Genomic DNA, 19,630 nt, shown 5'->3' on the forward strand with positions numbered 1-19,630 from the left:
GTTCTCTTCTTTATTGGAAGCATGAAGAATTAATTATGTGCTTGGGAATAGGATTCACCACAGTCAGCAGCCCAGGAACAGGCAGAATGACTAAGGCAGCAACAGGAAATACTGGTGACTGGTCCAGGTCTAAAGTCTTGCTGCTGTTCTGTGTTCAGGAACCCACCTGAGATGTGGTGTTTCAATCAACCTTTTGGACAGGGAGGACTGGTGGTTTTACACAACTGCTTAGTAGGTTTATGATGGCCCAGGAAGGCAGAGACCTGGCTTTGTAGGTGTCATCTCTATAGAGTAAGTATCTCCCATGTCCTGGTGTGTACTGCCTGGGGGTGACAGGTATACTGTACCACCGGCTCTCCTCATGCTGAAGTTAGAAAAGAATGCAAGATTCACAGGGAAAGAAGGAGAGAGAATGACTGCAGCCCTAACAAGGGTCTCTGTAAAGCCATCACTCCAGAACTGAGTATGCTTTCCTCACTGAATTACTGGTTACACCGTCCTGGGAAGAGGGACTGGAGCTTTCTCCAGGAGATTACTTTTGGCTGTGGGTTGGAGGCATACTCCCTCCTGTCTACCGCGTCTCCAAGTCATCTTGCATCCTTTCCCCATGCTCTTCTGAAAGAAGCTGATATGCATTTGAAGCCAAGGGTGCTTTGGAAGCAGCTTGAAAGTCTCCCATGTCCTGGATAAGCGCTCTAGGCACTAGGACACTCACAAAGCACAGGCACAGAGAAGAAGGCCAGTGGCAGGCAGAGTTCAGCATTGACCACGTGTAGTAGGAAAACTCAGGGCATCTGATCCTGATGCCCAGGAAAAAAAAAATCTTACGTGGTGTTTGGGAGGAGAAAAGCATTGAGTTCAGACAAACCTGTGGTGATGCTGGGTTAGGGTTACAACAGAACAGGCTTTATGAGCAGAGAGGTAAGCATCCTTGGCCCTTCAGCTGCCAAAGCAGTTGCACAAGGACTGGGGTATTCCCAATGTTAATGCTGGTTGTCCAACTAAAAGCTCTGAGAAAGAAGAGCTAAGCAGATAAGAGTCAAGAGCTCTGGCCCTGGCTGCTCTTAGGAAAGCCCAGGTGACAGCTGGACTCAAAGCAACATAGGTGGGGACCTGTGTGTTTCAGTTGTCCATTCTCAAACATCTTCAGCACCTTCCAGAACATAATGGGTGAAGTTGTATTTTAAAACCTTGAGCTTTGAGCAGCTTTTTAAATTGGGGAAAAAAATGGAATGGCACTTACTGCCGGGCTTCCTCCAATGCCCCCGCCAAGGTCACTGCCAAGCTGAAAGAGAGAAGGAGAGAGAGGAGAGAAAGACCGAGTTCATTTAAGCCAAGTGTCAGATGGCCAGAGCGGAGCTCAGTTGACCGCACTGCTGCGAGCACGTCTCATTCCCTTGCTGCTTACAGGACAGACAGAAATGCAGTGATGGGGAAAAAATAGGGAACAGAGGGGCTTTTTTGTGTGAGCAGAGCTATTTGGAGAACTACCCCACACACCTAACTGCAGACAGGAGCATTTTGCAGGTTAATAAAGAACAAAAACTGATCCCCTCTTGTGTCTGTCATCTGCAACCAAAAACTCTGCACAATTCTTCATGTTTCATGCATCAACGCTTTCCCTTCAACCCACCATGCTGGCTGCCAGCAGTCCTGAGCAGCTCCACAAAACCCAGTGGGGTAACTGTGAAATGGAATAAAAATAAAACTGACAGGAAGCTCACTTCCTGAAAGCCTCAGTTTTCTAGGGAACAGCTACAAACCATGGGGAAACACAATGCATCTTGGCTACGTTCCTCTGACATGCGGCTCTTTTCAAGTAACAAGGAAGAAAGAGAACGGGATACGTGCCGGCTATTGCAACAGCTCAGAGGGGTTTGTCTTCCCTTTAAAGATGCTCCCCTCCCTTAAACGGGAAAAAAACCAAACCAGCTTCATGATCTAATGGGCCACTCAAATAGTAAAGAGACCTTACAGTGCACTAAGATATTTCAGTAACAATCTCTGCCAAGCTACACAGCTACAGTTTGAAGTGACTGAAAATAGCCACCGTGTACCACCCGCGCAACCCTCCACAAACAGTATATCCTCCCTGGAGCCCTTCTGCCAAACCATCCCACAGCCCTCCTAGAAGCTGTCCTACCATGAACTCCCCTTACAAAGCATCCAGACCACTTTCTTCATGATAAAGCCCATTTTTAAAACATCCACACCATTCTACACGCTTGGGAGAATTCAGTGATCAGGACAGACTCCAAAGCTGGCTACAAGTGCTGTCTGCGATTACAACATCACTCCTGTGAATATTTATAAAGCACTCGACAGATGACTGATAGCCAGGAGGAAACAAGCACAGATCTGAAGTGGTTATTCACTACAGAGAGATCTCCAGGCTTATCTGTGTCCTAGGGCTTTTGTTCAGAAGACCATGGTAGTTTTTTGCCTAGTGCAGAGAATTTTTTTGGCCACATTCAGACAAGGATCATGCCTTGATAACGTGCGTGGAGGATGAAGCAAGTGCAGGGTCAAGATAGGAGCCAGTCCTGTGGGGCAGAGGCTGGACCAGCAGACCAAAACAACACAGCTGGCCTCATAGATGACTTTGCTCTTCCATTTGTTTAGGGTTTGGGGAGTTTGTTTACTTTAAAAAAGCATTTGATAAATTAGGTCAACAATGGCTCTAAGTATATTGTTCAAATATACACTGATGTGTTTAAGATACTGAAAAAAATGCACCTTTTACAGCTAAAGCAGAAGCTTCCAGGACTGCCTGTGCTTAGAGCCAAAAAGGCTCAAACCTTTTCCCTCTGCACAAGAGACTTGGAAATTCAATTTTGTTCTGGTCCTCGCTAGCCTTGTTCCCTGGGAGATCTCATGGCAAATGTTACGTTATGCTGGTCAAGAGATACCATAAAGCTCCACACTTTTCTCTCTCAGAGCACAGATAAAAAGGATAAAATGCCTTGAGAACAGCAGCAAAGTTGCAAGACAGTAACTTACTAGATGATAACTAGCCTCTAAAAAAACCTGTAAAATTTGACAAATTCCTGTGCTATTCTGGATCCCCCTTCTATTCCCTGGCACCTCACCTTCCTCTACTCCCCACAGGAGCTACCTGACGCAGTATTAGCTGCCATAAGTAGGTGTTAGAGAAGTACAAATCACACACAAATTGCCTTTTGTTAAGAAGCCTTAAGAGCTTTTTTCCTCTGTGAGACTCAGTTTATCCCTACTTGAGGTCATGGCAGAAATTTATATGACATCCCTCATCTTCTAGAACAGCCACCTCTTCATATAGCAACTTGTCCTCTTGCTGCCCACGGCAGTGGCAGTGTGCAAGTCCAGTTTTTCTTAGCTTAAGAGATAACAAATAAGAGTGAGCAATTTTGAAGTCAAAAGAAAGATCAGTCGCAGACCAAAAGGAAGCCAGCCAGAGGATGCAAATCCAATTAATATTGAGATTATAAAATAAGGCTTATTACACTGTCAGGTCTCCCCCACTGAAACAGCCTGGCAGGGCAGAGTTTTGTTCTACAGACTGCTCTTTAAGCCAAGCCATGTTTTAGATTAATATATCAGACCATTTACACCTTGTTACTGGCACACTGAGGAGTAATAAATCCAAGTATTACACCTCATCCCTATTCAGAGTCTTGCATGCAAATGAACCTCACACTTTATACTGACAGGCAGTAAAGTCCAGAAGAAAAGAAAAAAAAAAAAAAGGTAAAGAATCCAGTTTATTTCCAGATATGCATGGAGGATTTCTGGTGCTGTTATCTGAAGCAGGAGAAAGACTGGTTTATGGAGCAGCAAGCATTTTACAAAGGTTATTATGGAAATGACTGAATAATTCTGCATAATCAAGCCAGATGCTAACTATTCTACCATTTCCTATTACGCTCATCATAAGAAGCTGCAGGCTAGGAATCCAACCTCGAAGAAACCCGTACACTGGTATCTGCCTGCCCTCACTGTGAAGGAGGGAAGGAGTGACATATTGGTTCCTCAAGCTATCCATAAGTCTTCCATTTTCCCTAGCTGTCAGGCCTTGGGGGAAAAGTAGAATTTGGGTTTATTGCTTGACTTGAGCCAAGACTCCAGCTCTTAAACCTTACAAGGCAGAGAAAAAACACTCACTGGCTCAGAGAATTTACCATGAGCCTCCTTACATTTCTAGATTGCACCCAATGTTTCTGCTTTGTGCTAGAAAAGATCTCTTTCCAATGCCATGAAGCTCTGACCTGCTCCTCCTGAGGCACCCCTTTATTCATAGGAGGAGTCTGCACACAGCAGCCTGCCACTCTCTTGGCTCCTGTGCTTGGGAGCAGGCGCTGCAGATGTCTGCTACAAAGCCGCAGAGCAAACTTCAAGGAGCTGGCAACTTCACCAGGTTCCTACAGACTGAGCTGGCTCTACCTGTAGAGTGAAAAGGGAAGTAACAACTTACCTACTTCAAGAGAAAGTAAAGGAGGGAATTTAATACAGAACTAATCAGTTCCACATCAGATCCAGGGTGCAGTACCCATTGCAGCAGCACAGAAGTTCCTTTCTCCATTTTTCTTGCCTGTCACCCTCCAAAATAGCACCAAAGCATTCCTCATTCAGAAACTGTCTCTGGTTTACCCAGTCCTCTGAGACACCAAGACCTAACTTTATTACAAACTCAAAATGATGGAGGAGATGGTAACACCGACTTGTGTGAGTAAGAGGGAAGGAGGAAGACAGAGGGAACAGGAACCAATTACCCACAGAATGTCCTCTCCCATCTGGAGTGACAGGCAGAGTGCAGAAGGAAAGAAATAGATATTAGTCAGGCATGAAGTGCTTCTGAACCAATTCCCCAGGGCTGGCAGCTCTACTTAACTGTTTCCATTCATCTCATGGGCAGGAAGACATTCCTGTTGGAAGGACAATGTGGATCTGCCTTACATGGGGGCAAGCAACAGCCCCATGGAGGAAAGGACCACGTTAACAGAGCTGCCAGCCATACCCAAGCTGAAGTGTTTGCTATGGAGGTGGGGCGGATGAGGGCTGCCACTTGGTCTCAGCTTGGCCAAAGGGAACTTTTGGCACTGCAAAACCCTGATCCTGAGCCCAAAATTGGCAGGCTTGCCTCTTGCTGAAGAGCACAAAGCCTCTCTCCAGGATGAACAGCTGCTGGCTTCAGGAGATGAGCAGGGGATGAATAGGGAGCCTTGGCCACCAGAGTTCTTCAAACAGGAATTCTCTTTATTCTCTCCAAAGCCATCCTGCCACAACAGCGCTTAAGAGCCTACGTGGGTTGAAAGAAGCAGCTGATCTTGACCCTGTATCAACAAAACCAGTACCAGTACCTCTTCCCAAACTGCACCAGCATCTTTACTCTGCACTAGTTGGCTCGGATGGTGTTGCAGCCGCAACTGCTCTGCAGTTGAAGAGCACTTGCCCTGCAATTTCAGCTCTGTGTAAGCAGTTATGCTGACTTATGAAGTGCAGCAGTGATGGAGTTACAGCATTAGGAGGGTTTATTTGCATCTTAACAGCAGCTTGTAATGAAGTGACTCTGCTGAAGTGTTCATGTGATCCAGAGGGGTTACAATCACTTCTGCAACATGACGTGAGGCATTTGGAGCTCCAAAAAATAACAGGGAGGGTGGAGCCAGGGACTGAAGCTACAACAACCACTGCTCAGCGATTGCTTTGCCCTGCATCCATAGCACAGCCAAGGCGTTCAGAGCAGCTAGGTATTTCATGGAGTCATAATTCATAGGTTAACAGGAGAAAATTGCTGCCTCCTCCCTTCCTCACACCCCAAACCAAGAGTTAAACATCACAGCTCAAGGAGATGAGAGCACACACTCTCTAACACAGCAGCAAGGAACACAAGGCACTTCCTGAACAAGAATCAGGCAACAGGGCTGACTGAAATGCTGAGAGCACAGTTGCTACCAGGCCACTTGATCTGAGCTAATCCTCTTAGAGACATCTTAACTGCAGGATAGGTCATGCATGGTTTGCATCTTCTAACCTCCAGGCAGGCTGTAGATATCTCGCTGCAGGCTCCACTGTGGCTCACACACAGGCATTTTCAGAACCTTGCTTGCTGCTTATTTTACATGTCTTCTGTTTGCCACCCTGGGCAGATCTTGTTCCTCTTTGCTTTGCTTTCTTGCAGAGCAAGAAAGGCTTGCAGAGCAGAAGGGCTGCTGTCCAAACCAAGGACAGTCATGTCAAAGGTGGTAGAGGACATGTCATGCTGCCAATACCACGGCCACAAATTTCAGTAACACTTACTGCTAATGCTTTGCCATCCTAAATGATTTCCAGCAACAAATGAAACTAAGTACTAACCATTTTCATTTTCTAAAGTGTAAAAAAGCAGCTTTACAAAGCTCCAGCAGTCCTATTACTGTTACAGCAACAACAGCCTTAGATCAGACATGAATGAGTGACCCACCAGGAGAGGTCCTTTTCTGCATCAGCACTGCTCCAGCAATGGATCCCTACCCTCTGTCAGAAACCCTAACAGAAGTCCTTTGAAGCTCATCAAACCAGAACAGCTGAGATGGAAGGAAACATTCAGCTCCTTGTTGGAGGCTGGAGGAGCACCCTGGGGAAGCATCACATCCGCTGCGTAAATGGATCTTGGGGCTGACCAAGCATCTATGCTGTAGTTTCAGGGAAAGGTAAATGAAGTCACTTTTCTATGACTATAAACAGCAAGTCACTTGCAGAACCAAGAGAGGAATCTGGCACCCAGAGCAGACTGGGAATCACTTTTGGGCTTCCACAAGTACATGAAGCTTCCTAATCTGAGTATATGAAATAACTTACTAGAAGGTTTTTTTATAAAACATTGGTGAGTCCCTAATCGACCTCAATAAGCCAGGCTGCTGTCCACTGAGGCCTGACTTTGAACTCTCACATGAAAGCAGTCAGACAGGTAGGGAGTGACACCAGCAGCCCCTGCTCACCAATCTTTTGAATCAAGCAGGCACTCAGGACTGCTGGAGCAGGCGTTTCTTCCCAAGCTGCCAAGCCTACAGGTGCCTGGAACCCAGGACAGCAGACAGGAGAGGGTAAACCAGCGCTCAGGTACCAGCCCTCCATCACACTTCAGAGCAAGCAGAGTGGTGGGACAGTGCCTTGAACCATGCAGGAGAGATCCCTGGGGTCAGACCCCTTATATCCAACCTCATTACAGGGGCACAGCTCCACCTGGAGCAGCCCAAACCAGTCCAGGTATTATAGAAAAGTGTGGATATCCAGTGCTTATCAAACAGCTTCCCAGTTCAGAACAGAAATCGGTCTGACCATCTGCCAGCCTTGAATCAATAATATTCTTGTAGATGAGTGGCTAGAGTATTAAATAAAATCCTTACATAACAGACAATCCAAGCCTGTCCATTCCTACAGATTTACTGCTCTGCCCCCAAGTTCAAAACCAGCCTCCTCAGCTCCCATTAAACACACAGGTTCCCAGTGAGCTGCACAATGTGCCGGGCAACACGGACCTCTCATACCCGATGGATTTTCAAAGCAAATGAACACACAAAAAAGGTTTAAAGGCAAAATGACCCTGGTTCATTACAGCACATAGCAGACATCCTACAAAGCGCTGCATTAACAGTAAAGCAGAAGTTGGAGGGCTGCCTAAAATCTGTGCAAAGTTTAGCCCCTCAGAGCCGGCTTTAAGGGGATAAAGCATCAAACTTCAGCTCTCAGCAGGTACAACTCTGCACCCAGCAATCTGCTGCCCAGGCAAGTTTTGCTTCTTCCACATTAGTGACTGCTGTCATTACATTTTGCAGTTAGAAATCTCAAACAGCTTTATACCAGCGGGCTTGGTCACCATCTTACAGAAAAGAAAGCAAAGCAAAGAGGAACAAGATCTGCCCAGGGTGGCAAACAGGGGCACAAGCCAGAGCAGGCTCAGAGCTGGTTCTGTTCACTAGAGAACAGCTCTAAAGACATATAGTGAATCTGCTCTGGTTATAAGCAAAGCATATCTTGTTCTCATACTAAAGGCCCATTTTCTCCTTTTTTTTTTTTTCTCCCCCCCCCCCCCCCAATTGTTAACACATGCTCAACATCTGTGCATGCACAATATGCATGTTACATTTAATACCAATTACAGGACTCACTATGGAGATAAAATAAGAGTTATTCACTAAAGAAATTAACCTATCAAGCAGCTGGAGTCTCCCTGGTCATGGGGATAAATAGCAATGCTGAGGAAAATTTAAATGAACAATATTAATTTGGTGTTTATCCAGTTTTACACCATGCAGTCTCTATTTAAATACCTGAAAAAAAAACCAACCAACCAACCAAAAAAAACCCCAAAAAACAAAACAAAACAAAAAAAAACCCAACCCCCAAACCAAACCTCCAAGGTTTTAGAAATAGAAATGCAGAATGACATTTGCTGTGGAAGTTAATGCTTCTGTTGATCTTTCTGGGTTAGTCTGTTGGGATTTTCCCTGCAAGAGCATCCCTCTGAAGACAGACACCCCCTCCAAAGAAAAGGAGGCATTATCAAATACACAGGAGCTGCAACAAGTATCCAAGGGGATCAACACATGACACTGAGTGAATGTGATAAACTGGCTGAGATCCTGCCAGCAGCCTCTTCCAGCCCTTCAGCTGCCTTTGAGACACTCGGTACTGACGCAATCTCACCATCACAGCAACAGACCATGATTTCATGCATCAACTCACCCACATCCCAAACCACTTTCTTCCACTGTAACCAAGAGGCTTATTTAGCCTTTTTTACATATCAAACAGCTGCTTGGAAAATGGAAGTGGGGTTTGAGGTGGCTCTACTCTGGCACCAGAGCAACTTACATCCCTGCTTAGGCTGCAAGATAATACCAGAGGCACAATGCAGAGAATATGCAGCCCTGGAACATCTCATGTTCCCCTGTCTCCTCTCAGGTCACCCGAGATCCAAAAGGGATCTGTTAGTGATGAGCAGAAAAAAGGGATCAACAGTAGAGATGGTACAAGCTCCATCACTGGAAGCCTCAAAAAAACTACACTAGACAAAGTCTTAGTGGAAAAACTCATACTCAATCCTTCCTTAGATCAGCCCCCACCCATGCTTGGTCCCAGTACTCTTATTTAAACTCTTAAGACAACAGGAAGGATGGGAAAAGAAAGACCAAAGCAGGACACAAAGAAGAAGATAGCTGCCTCAACATTCACAACCAAACAGGGTTACTTTCTGGTAGTGTAAGGGGCCAAAGTGAAGTAAACTGGTTTGAGGAGGTGAGAGAGACTGCTCACACCACTCCATGTTTCATGCAAGGGTATGGGAGCCTCAGTTTTCCCAACAAAGCAGGAGAAGAAAAAGCATTAGAAAAGACTTTAGGAGTAATGGAGGTGGAAACTCAAAGCTGAATGAATCAGGAAGCAATGTAAGAAAAATAAAGTGTGTGGATAAGGTATTTGGAGGAAAAATAAGAAGGGATTTCTACACTGACAGCCAGGACTGCTATTGATACATGGATGGGCAAAACACTGCTAAGGACAGAGGAAGATTTTATGTCAGTCTCCAGCCCCACTAATCAACTGCATGAGCAGTCCAAGTGACCACCATCCCTGGCTCCTGGCTGTTTTGACTCCTGGTGAAGGGTGAAGAGCTTGGCCCTTCTTCATGGGGGCACCTTGGGACACAGCTCATCCCTCACCACATGAAACCAGGCATCTTTGAGACTGTTTTTGGCACTGTAGAAATGTGGCTTAGTATTAAAATGCCAATCCCCTTGGCTAGCCATGCAGCCAACAGACACTGCCTAGTAATTTGGCTAATATCAGGTTAGGGTTAACTCAGCTTGATACTTGTTAAACACATGCCTACAACAATAAACAAAGACACAGATCACATTCACTCACACACTAATTATGCTTATTAGGGAAGGAAAAGCCAGAGAAATACAGAGATTTACGAGGAAAAGATTCACTTATACATGGGAGGGATCAGGAGAAGACAGGATATTTGATGCAACAGCACTCCAATAGAGAGCATTCTGGGGGGAAAAAAACCCAACAACCCAAAAACCAAACAACAACCACCATTCAGATTTTTTTTAGTGCTCTCCCCATCTAGTAATTCAGCTGAGACAGTGCTGGCCCACACAGCCTGAGGCACAGCTACTCCCTGTCCAGACATGATTACTTTGTCAGATCACACTCCACAGCCCCGTGAATTTACTTAAGGCTTGAAAAAAATATTAAGTAATCCTAGTATTATGTCAATTAACAGCAATACTGCCAAAGCAGGTCACTAAATTAAGCCCATTAAAGCCAACTGCTAGAGAAAGCTTTTCCCAAAGCCAAGTTTTAGTGCTCCTGCTGTGTCCATTTGTCTCTGACACTAATAAGAAACAAAGGGTTACTGTAAGTGGCCTGGAAGACAGCATAGCCAGAGGAATTTAACTCCTAACCATTTGGAGCTGCCACAGATAGCACTATAACACAATTAAAAATCCCAGTTCCCCAGTGGCAGCTCAAGCAATGCAGGGCAAAAGCTGCAAAGGTCACTCGCTGTCTGTGCTCCCAGCAACTCCAGCTTAAACCAGTTCCCTAATCCGCTATCTCCCCAGTGTAAAAGCAGGCTCTCTGCTAAATGAGTGAACTGCTGTTTAGGTGGCACAGAGACTAAAGCACATCTGACCTGCATGAACATCAATGCCATTAAGGGTTAGACAGTTTCCTGTTCATTAGCTCATAAAGTGCTGGGGCTGGAAATGTGTTTAATGTGTGCTTTAATAAGATTATGGCAGCTTAAAAAATATGTATAGTTGAGAAGTAAGGATTTGTTCCATTGGAGTTCATCCAGCTGCCTCCTACGTCTATTATTAAGAGCTTAACTCAGAACTGAAAGTGCACCTGAATCAGGCAAAGAGATAACCTGACTCAGCTCATTACAAGCCAAACCTCGCACCAAAGCAAGACAAACCCACTGTAGGTCTGAAAAACACCCAGGTCTGTTTTCTGGCGTAGTCTTACTCAGGATATATGGTGCACATCTACCTAGACTGTCTCTTACCCCTGTAGGTAAGTCACCAGGCTGTTAGGGATCTGTGTGCTGTGATCCATCCCATGGGAACATCTCCCAGGCTGACTATTACATTCACCACTTCTCCTTGCCTGGCTGCCACCAGCTTAAGACCATAGTACCACGCTCTGCTCCACTGCCACGGCCTCCTTGCTAAGTGAGTTTCTCGTTAGATCTCATGCCCAGCTCACACCCCAGAGCAGATGCAATGCGATTACTCACACTCTGGAGCCTGACCCTGTTAGTACTAGAACAACTCCTCACGAACAGCTGCAGCATGGGGAGGACTATGCAGAGTGCTTCCCTTTTGACCTAACTGCAATTAAAATGTCACTGATATTAAACCATGACACACTCTGGGGAATATATAAATGGGATGGCATGGGGCTATGGCCTGCAGCCCTGAGAGGTTTGCACTGAAATTCAATAAGGTTGGGAACCAGGTGGAACAAACACCCTCTTGAAAGGAAGCCAGAATCAGTTACAAAGCAGTGGGACACTTTACATCCTCAAAACAACCTTTTGGTTTTCTTCTACAGACAGAAAAAGCATGGAGCAAATATATCCGCTGCCCATGGGGATTCTACAGCATGCAGCAACATTCATTTTATAGCAGGAAAAAAAACTGCTGAAAGTTGGTACAAAAGCTCTGGTTAAATCCTCTTGGAGTTTTAGGACTTGGCACTGGGAGCTCAGCGATCCAAGCATTACAAGCACAAATGATCAAGGCTTTGCAGAGATAAGCACAGCTCCAATTATTTCACATCAGCTGAAGTTAAAGAGGATGCTGCTTACCAAGCTGTCCAGCCCTCCTCCCAGAAGGTCCACAGCACCCATTTGCATGGAGGACACTTGGGGAACATTCACTGGGGGTCCCAGGTCCAGGTTGAGAAGGTCACCCAGAAGGTCGCCCTGTGATGGAATGACCTGTGGCTGCTCCAGGTTTGTAGTGGCCGTTGTGCCGACAGGGCTATCACCTGCATCAGTGCTACGGGTGGGAGGAACAAGAAGTAGAAGAGAAAAACATTAGTCACCTTTGGTCTCCAGCTTCAGATTCCCAGCATGGGGAAACACAGCAAGAGGTGGATGAGGAGCAGAAGCCAGTTAAAAGCTTATCCTAGCAGCTCATCTGACCACAGCCACATACAAGGCAGTGTTATGGCAAGTGGTTCTTCAACACATGCTTTGAGCACAAAAACCTTTCATGCATTGTACATGGCTTTCAGTTCAGAAAAGAGAATCTTCAAGGCATGAAATCTGCCCACCTTGAGAATAGCAGCCTCCTCCAAAACAGTGAGCCATGACTACAGCACTGAAAAGAATTATTTCCCAGCTCAGAAGAAACCTGTGGAGATGATCAGCAGCCCACTGGGCCTGGAGAAGATGTAAATATGAAAAAAAACCCAAACCAGATTTCCTCAGAGATCTAACACTGATAGAACCCTTGAGATCTTGCTCTAACCAGTGCAAACTCAACCACTCCTCACAGATCTGGATTAACTATCTTCTACCGACCTGCACCAAGCTCCACAACTCTTTTCTAATTAAAGACCTCAATCTAAAAGTGATACTGCTCTTCTACCAATAATCTATTAGCAGGCATGCTAATTACTAGTCTAAAAACGCTCATTATACAGTCTCCAAAATTTCTCGTCATGTGCAGTCTGGCTACCTTTTATATTCACTTGCCACTGAATTCTGCAAGGAGGGGAGGAAAAAAAAAAAAAGATTGACTGTAGCTCTTGGAGATCTAATTACAATGTGTTTATTCTTTAAATCCAGAGATGCTAATATTTGAGATAACTAAAAATCTATTTCATGTTCCGTTGCCCCCAGTAACTGACAAAACCATTTTCAGATCATATTACTGCAGATGCAGCCAACAGGTAATTGCACACAAATGCCATGGGAATCGGGGTCCTGACAAGGTATTTAACACTGGGGCTCTTTTGTACGGATTGCAGCTCCTGCTTTTGAGAAGCCATGACCCTCTTCTTTATCCTTATTGAGTTACTGAGGGGAAAGCTATAGCAACAGAGTATAAGCCGCTCCCAACTTCAGTGCCAAGAGGAAAAGATGTAGCATAAGGTCTGCAGAATGAATTAGTTACCAGGCAGCGACAGAAAGGCTTGAAAGCTTCTTTGCATTAAAAGCTTCAGACCTCTAATAGTACTAATATTACTTGTCCTTTCTGCTTCTGCCTTCAGCAGGGAGACTTCTGAGTCTGCTGAACAGCTAAAACATTTTTGAAGAGCAAGTGGTTACCGTGATCCACTCCCACCCCCAACCTGAGAACGGGGAAGAACAGCATGTATGAGCAGAGGCACATCACAAGCCGGTAGTGCACACACTTGGTTCATTCCCAGCACATAATCCCTTTAACACTACACCTCTTCAACACTTACTCATCCTTCTTCTGATGGAGATAAAGCAGTCCTTCAAGGGCTTGTGTAACTGCAGTTGCCCCAAAGCCCAACAAGAAATTAGGGAAGGACAACGCTAAGTCAGTTTGTCTTAAAAAACAAACCACCAAACCTTCTGTCTCCTGTACAGAAGGAACCTCTTTACAGAGATTTGTATAAACAACTTTGCATTTTCTTTGAAAGAAAAAAATCAATAAAGAATATCTGGTTTATATAGGGCAAAAAGACTTGATCTAAGCTTTCTGCCTTATAGTCTTGGGCAGTGGCCAGCAGTTGGGTTTGCCCATGTGAATTGGAGATGTGGTCCTCCTATGAGTTCAACCTCCAGCAGTTCTCAGATGTTGGGTGTCACAAGGGATGCACAGCCTGAACCAGAATAAAAAATTTCCTGCAGCCAGGAAACCTGTGTGGGAAGGGGGACTCCTGTCAGAGTCTCCTCCTCTCCCAGGAGCTCTGCAAACATCTCAAATTTCCCAGCTGCATTATAGCTAAGCAGGGGTGGTGGGAGCCACCACATGAGGAAACATTGCCAAGCAGTAAGATTTCACCCCCACCTTTAGCATTCATCTGCAACTCTGTGACACTTGGGCTGCTTGAAGATGCAGGAACATATAAACCGTGAACTGTTCAATGAGTCCCCCATCAGCTGAGAGCTGAAAGGCACCTGTCCTACACTGCTTTAAATGAAAATAAAATGAATCAAAATGCAGTGTAGTGTATTCTGCCGAGCATAACTATCTACCCCAAGGTTTATACCCACAAAAGCACCACTCAACTAACTCCTTCTACCCATCTACTCAAGGCAACACTATCTTGACCCACTTAAGCCACATTCATTGTGGACATCTCCACCCTTCCACCTCTATCTCACTGTGCAATCTGAAAAAAAAACCCTCACTCTCTAGCAGGTGGGTCAGCCACCAGAATGGTCATTACGGGAGTGCAGAGAAGATGACTCCAAATAGCTAGGTGAGGAGGTTATCCTTCACTGGACACCCTTCACTTGCCTTAAATTGACAGATTTTCACGTATCTTCCCATGCATATCCAGCACTAGAAAGAGGCAAACCAATTTCTTAGTAATCAGTAAAATCATACTGGATGCCCTAATTCAGGCTCCCTACAACCATGCTCCTGCGGAGCTGCCCACTGTAATTCTCATGGCTGAAAGTGGCAATTTGGTATGTTGTGACATGGTACAAGGAGGCCTTGGCATCAATTTGCAAGGTTTTACTGTCCCTTTGCTAACAGTAAAGCAGAAAACCACAATAACAGGGCCTCTGTATGAGGTAAGCTCACATCAGAGAAGCCTGGTGTGTCATTAAGTAACACCACTCATTTTTTTAATTTACCAAGCAGGATACAGCACTGTGTCGGTGTGCAGCATGCTCTGCTGAGCACCCTTCAGGCCTTCCCCCAGCTATGGCTTCCTCAGCATGCCACTGCTGATTGTGGCCTGAAGGTTTTTTGTTGAAGTAACAGGTCATTTAGTAGTAAAAACCACCAGGGCAACATATAATCCTGCCATAGTCAGACAAGATTTGAGGTCAGCAGACTGTCTGAGCATTAGCTAAGGGAGTCAAGCCACATACGCAGCATACACAAGATAACAGTTAAAAATGCACTCCAATGCAAAAGCTGAATTCCTCAAGCTGACTAAAACCCCACAGAATGTAGCTTCTGCAGTGCCCTGAAACAACAGTGTACAGGAAGGCTGGTAACACCAGAGACCAAAATTACCCCCACCCCAGCTCATTTTACTATTGAGGTAAATCTTTGACTAGGAGAGGAAGCCCCAGAAAGCAGCCACTGCTTTTCTTGTCCCACTGGTAGACTTGTGCATGCTGGTTCTGGGTCAGTGCAGTCAGGCTTAATTTTATAGGCAGGGAGAAAACAACTCGGCTTCCCAAAGCTAGTCATTACAGAAATAGCTTTAGTTGCTAAGAATAGCAGAGAAGTGGTGTTAGAAAATAGAAAAGGAGCAGCATCACACATTGATTTATCAGTGCAACAGCAAAAAATAGCACTCCAAATGTCACTTTGGGAATATTATTAAGAGGTAAGCCTGGATACTCTGCCTCCTGCTGTAAAGCCCACGTACATTTGTAGTTAATACCATTAGTGCAGACAGCACTGCTTACCTGAATGAGGAACCATGGGAACAGGCTCAACAGCAAGACTGCCACAGCCCAGGAATACTGCAATGCCTGCTCCTGCAGATCTAACCCACTTCCAGGGTTGTGATCATGGGGAAGCATTAAAGCTCCGGACAATAACTCAGAACATTTTGCCTTCCTTCCAGCCCAAAGGTTAGACAGAACATCAGACTAGCCATCACCTTTTAAGCCCAAACAGCTTTCAGTGATGGGGCTCAGATGGCTTTTATACTCCCCTTGCTTTATAGGCACTAAGTGAGAAAGGTAGTTTTACTAGTCCCTTCCCCATTTCATATTCCAACAGAAAAACATCCCTGTACTTGCCAGTTCCAGGAAACTGGTATGATTCTACCCAAATGAGGCTTGTAAAGCTGTGCTGTTGCTGAAGCAAAAGCTCTTACAAAATCAAGGAAGTGTATCCTCCTGTAAGATGCTTGTTTTTACAACAGTCGTCCTCCTCCTGGAAGTATGCCCCTGCACCACTTAACCAAAGCTTCTGCTTTTTTGTTCAAACTCTCATGTCAAGAGGGCTTACAGCCAGTGTCTTTCAAAAAACTTTATAGCTTCTCCTCACACAAGAGCTTTGATACTCTCTCTGTCTTTGGGCCCAGGAACTCAGAACTTACATACCCAGGATTAAATGCTACAATGAAATGGCTCCTTGAATGACCTGCAAGCCCCTACACAATCAATAAAAAACCACTAGAGTGTTATGAAAGATCTTTGCATCCTTTGGACTGTTTGCTAGAAAGAAACAAACAATCAATCCTGCCCATTATCACCATGTTTGCCTCAGCTTACCTTCCATGGTGAATTGGCAAGTGTTTGCGGTGGATCCCATGGCTCCCCTCCACAAAAGCATTGGGTGGTTTGTGGTACACAGAAGCCAGAGACCCGATATGGCAAATCAACTCGTCTAGTAGAGTCGGTTCAATCAGATCGGTCTCTTCAGAAATCAGTGGCTTTTCTGAGAGGACCACTTCTTTGGCAGTCACTGGATCCGTGGAAAGAAGGCGCCAGTAGATGTAGCCACGATCCCGCAGGTCTGGGTTGTCAGAATCCTGAGACAAAGCAATACATCAGCACAGGTTGGAAGGGGACACCTGTAATCACTTAATTTTTCCAGCAGTGGTTCTGCTGGATTAAAAAACCCCAACCGTTCAGTAGTGACACAGTCACCAATTTCAGAATGACATCACAAACTGCTTGTTTTAATGAACATCCCAAAATTAAAAATGAGAACCCAAGTATTAATGCCTGGCTTCCTGCCCAGCTGGAGAGGGAGCAAAAAGCCCAGTATTTATATCCCACAATCGCCCCATCCCTCAGAACTATCCACTGCTTTCCAAACTCTCCTGACACTTAATATAACAATAAGTATCAGGAGAACTCCAAGGGGGTGCAGACAGGAGGGTGAGTTGAAAAGACTCTGTCACATACTAAGAGTAGACCTGCAATACTGCATATTGTAACAGAATGATCCAAGATTCCTGGAATGACTTACCCAAAGGCACTGGACAAAGAAGACCTTGCAGAGCTACAGGATAGATCTTAATGAGTTGTATTCTTCATACCAAAAGAGATCTTATATATCCTGCCTTTCAGTTATCTAATGAAGTAAGGAAAGATGCTAATGATACACAGGATACTCCATCAGTTCTCCAGCTGTCAATAATACCCTTGTTTTACTGCAGATACTTCTGCCTCTGAATGAAGCACTAATTATTTCTATCCTTTTCGAAAAGCTCTGCCCAGAGCAGCAAAGTGAGTGGTGACAGTTTGCAGCTCATGTTCTAGAGAGGGAGGTGCTGTGGTTTTATGTTGTAGTGCAACATGTTTGAACTGTTCATGAAAACAAGAGCTGGGACTTTTAATCCCCCCATCAGCAGAATAACAGGGTAAACGTTTCTGAGGTTTTTTTCCCCCACCTGCAGAATTCTGGCAACATATCATATACCTCATTAGCCTTCCTCCCTGGCATTTCTTTTCCTCTTCTGTGATCTCACTCACACTGGGGCTGACCTGCTGTAACCTGCCTCTCTGCCCTCATGTCTCAAGATGTTCTCAGTCACACAGCAAAACCTGTATTTGTAATGAGACTGAGCATGCTAAACTCATTCTGCTCATAAGGACCTAGATACAGTCTCTGGGTCAACTGATAGATTTCTCTGCAGTGCTATTCTTCAGTTTGATGGTGGAGTTGTGGACTCTTTACACCCTTCGCCCTTAATAATTCCTACAAGAATCTCCGCATCCTGCCTGCAGCAAGCAGTTCAAGATCAGGCAGGGCTGCTGCAAGGGCAGACATGAAAGACCACATGCTCCTATCTACTTACAGGCACATACAGATTCAAGACTGACTGTTTCTTCCCACAGCCGAATAAACAGACTTGAAAATTTAGTAAATCTACTGGAACAAGAGGCTCAGATCTTCCCTTTCCACTTTTCTCCCAATTCTCTGCTCTCCAGGGTCTGCATACACACCTGTGGTGCATACCAATGAACACACACTAGCTTAGTTACCCACCATGCCAGACAGGCAACAGCAATGGAGATGTAGAGGCTCTGTGCCTCTAGGTTATGGGCTTGCCAAGGACCTTGATCACTGCTACACATCTGTGTCCCTCCCATCCCCAGCTGCTTCATTCCTATTTTTACCAGTGTTGGCTGGATTAAGTTGGCTCCTGCTACAATCACACCTGCAGTTTGCTGGGCAGACATACCCTAAGAGACACTCAAAGAGCAACACCTAAGCTGGGGAAAGAAACACACATGTAATTACTCTCCCACTCAAGTGAAAAACTCTCTCTACTTAGAAGTCAGACCTTGAAGCATAAAGCTTTTTAGTGTTTTACAGCCAGTTATTCTACATTGACTTATTATTCATATAAAATACAAGCAGCCAAACTGAATCAACATTTGTGACAAACAGAGAAAAAACAGATGCCTATTATATTCCTAGGGTGCCATTAAGTGTTTTGTGACTCAGCATAGTGGGTTTTAACATTTAGTACCTTTCTTCTGTTGGCTTAGACAAACGATATAGCATGCCCTGGGTCCACCCCTCTCTAAAGATGAGCTGGAAGTCTACTTAATAGCAGGTTTTGAAGCAAGAAAAGCAGGCCACATTTCTTGCCACCAACCAATGCAACACCCACAAAGGGATGAATAAAAGTTTTCAGTACTGATAAGTCCACAGCCATGATGTCTTGCAGCAAACAGGACCAAAAAGGCCAGCTGATGATTGACTCTGGGCTTTTTGCTGACAAACAATCGCAGCCCATTCAGAACAGCTGGGAGGTCTGGAGAAGAGCTGCTCTTTTTGAACTAAACTATCAGAGTTACCCCAGTCACTACAGCCAGGGAGTGTAGGAGGATCAGCTGAGGTCTTGCTCACTCCTGCCACTAGGACATCTCCACTTCTGCCCTCTAGAACTACAGCACTTCCATTTGCCAGCTGAAGCCTGTGATCTGAGCTCATAACTCAGCACCTCATGCATAATGAATCCAGGACCTTAACCCACTGTACCAGCCTCCAGCCAGGCTGCCACATTGGTTGACAGCATCCATATACAAAGAAAAAAACCTCAAACCTCAGTTCTTTCTTTTTCATAGCACTGCTTAAGCTTTGCTGTTCACAGAACAAAGTCTCTGCCAGTCCCTTTCCCTCTGTCATAGCTCCAGATGTGCTAACTGCAAGCCAGCTTCAAGGAGAAACCATTTTGGTTTCTTCATAACTCTACCCTGTCCTTAACATTTCATTTGGTGGGGAAACAGGGAAGGAATTAGGATGAAGCAAGAGATAAGGAGGAGAGAGCAGATGCCAGATGGCATGGTAATAGGCTCCTAAATGGAGTCAAATCCCTTCTCCTTGGGAGAGAGAGGAACACGCTCAAATCCTATCTACTGCAGAGCTGACTGGCCTGGCAGGGAGGCACCACACTGCAGGCCAGCACAGTGTCTGGAGGACTCTGGCTCACTGGGTATCCTGGCTTACCTGTGTGG

The 19,630-nt window shown here is 45.2% G+C and overlaps 1 protein-coding gene across 1 annotated transcript in view; it reads right to left on the reverse strand.

Annotated features, from left to right (window-relative positions):
• LOC104527938 (adaptor related protein complex 2 subunit beta 1) overlaps positions 1-19,630 on the reverse strand; it is a 74,705-nt gene that overhangs the window by 24,495 nt on the left and 30,580 nt on the right. The window contains exons 12-15 of the mRNA XM_029085912.1: positions 16,427-16,692; positions 11,843-12,035; positions 4,749-4,769; positions 1,244-1,285 (exon numbers count right to left, since the gene is read on the reverse strand). Coding sequence (XP_028941745.1) covers positions 1,244-1,285; positions 4,749-4,769; positions 11,843-12,035; positions 16,427-16,692 — 522 coding nt within the window. The remainder of the gene's footprint in view (positions 1-1,243; positions 1,286-4,748; positions 4,770-11,842; positions 12,036-16,426; positions 16,693-19,630) is intronic.

Source organism: Antrostomus carolinensis, unplaced genomic scaffold (assembly GCF_000700745.2).
Source record: "Antrostomus carolinensis isolate BGI_N321 unplaced genomic scaffold, ASM70074v2 scaffold26397, whole genome shotgun sequence".
NCBI classification, from domain to species: Eukaryota; Metazoa; Chordata; class Aves; order Caprimulgiformes; family Caprimulgidae; genus Antrostomus; species Antrostomus carolinensis.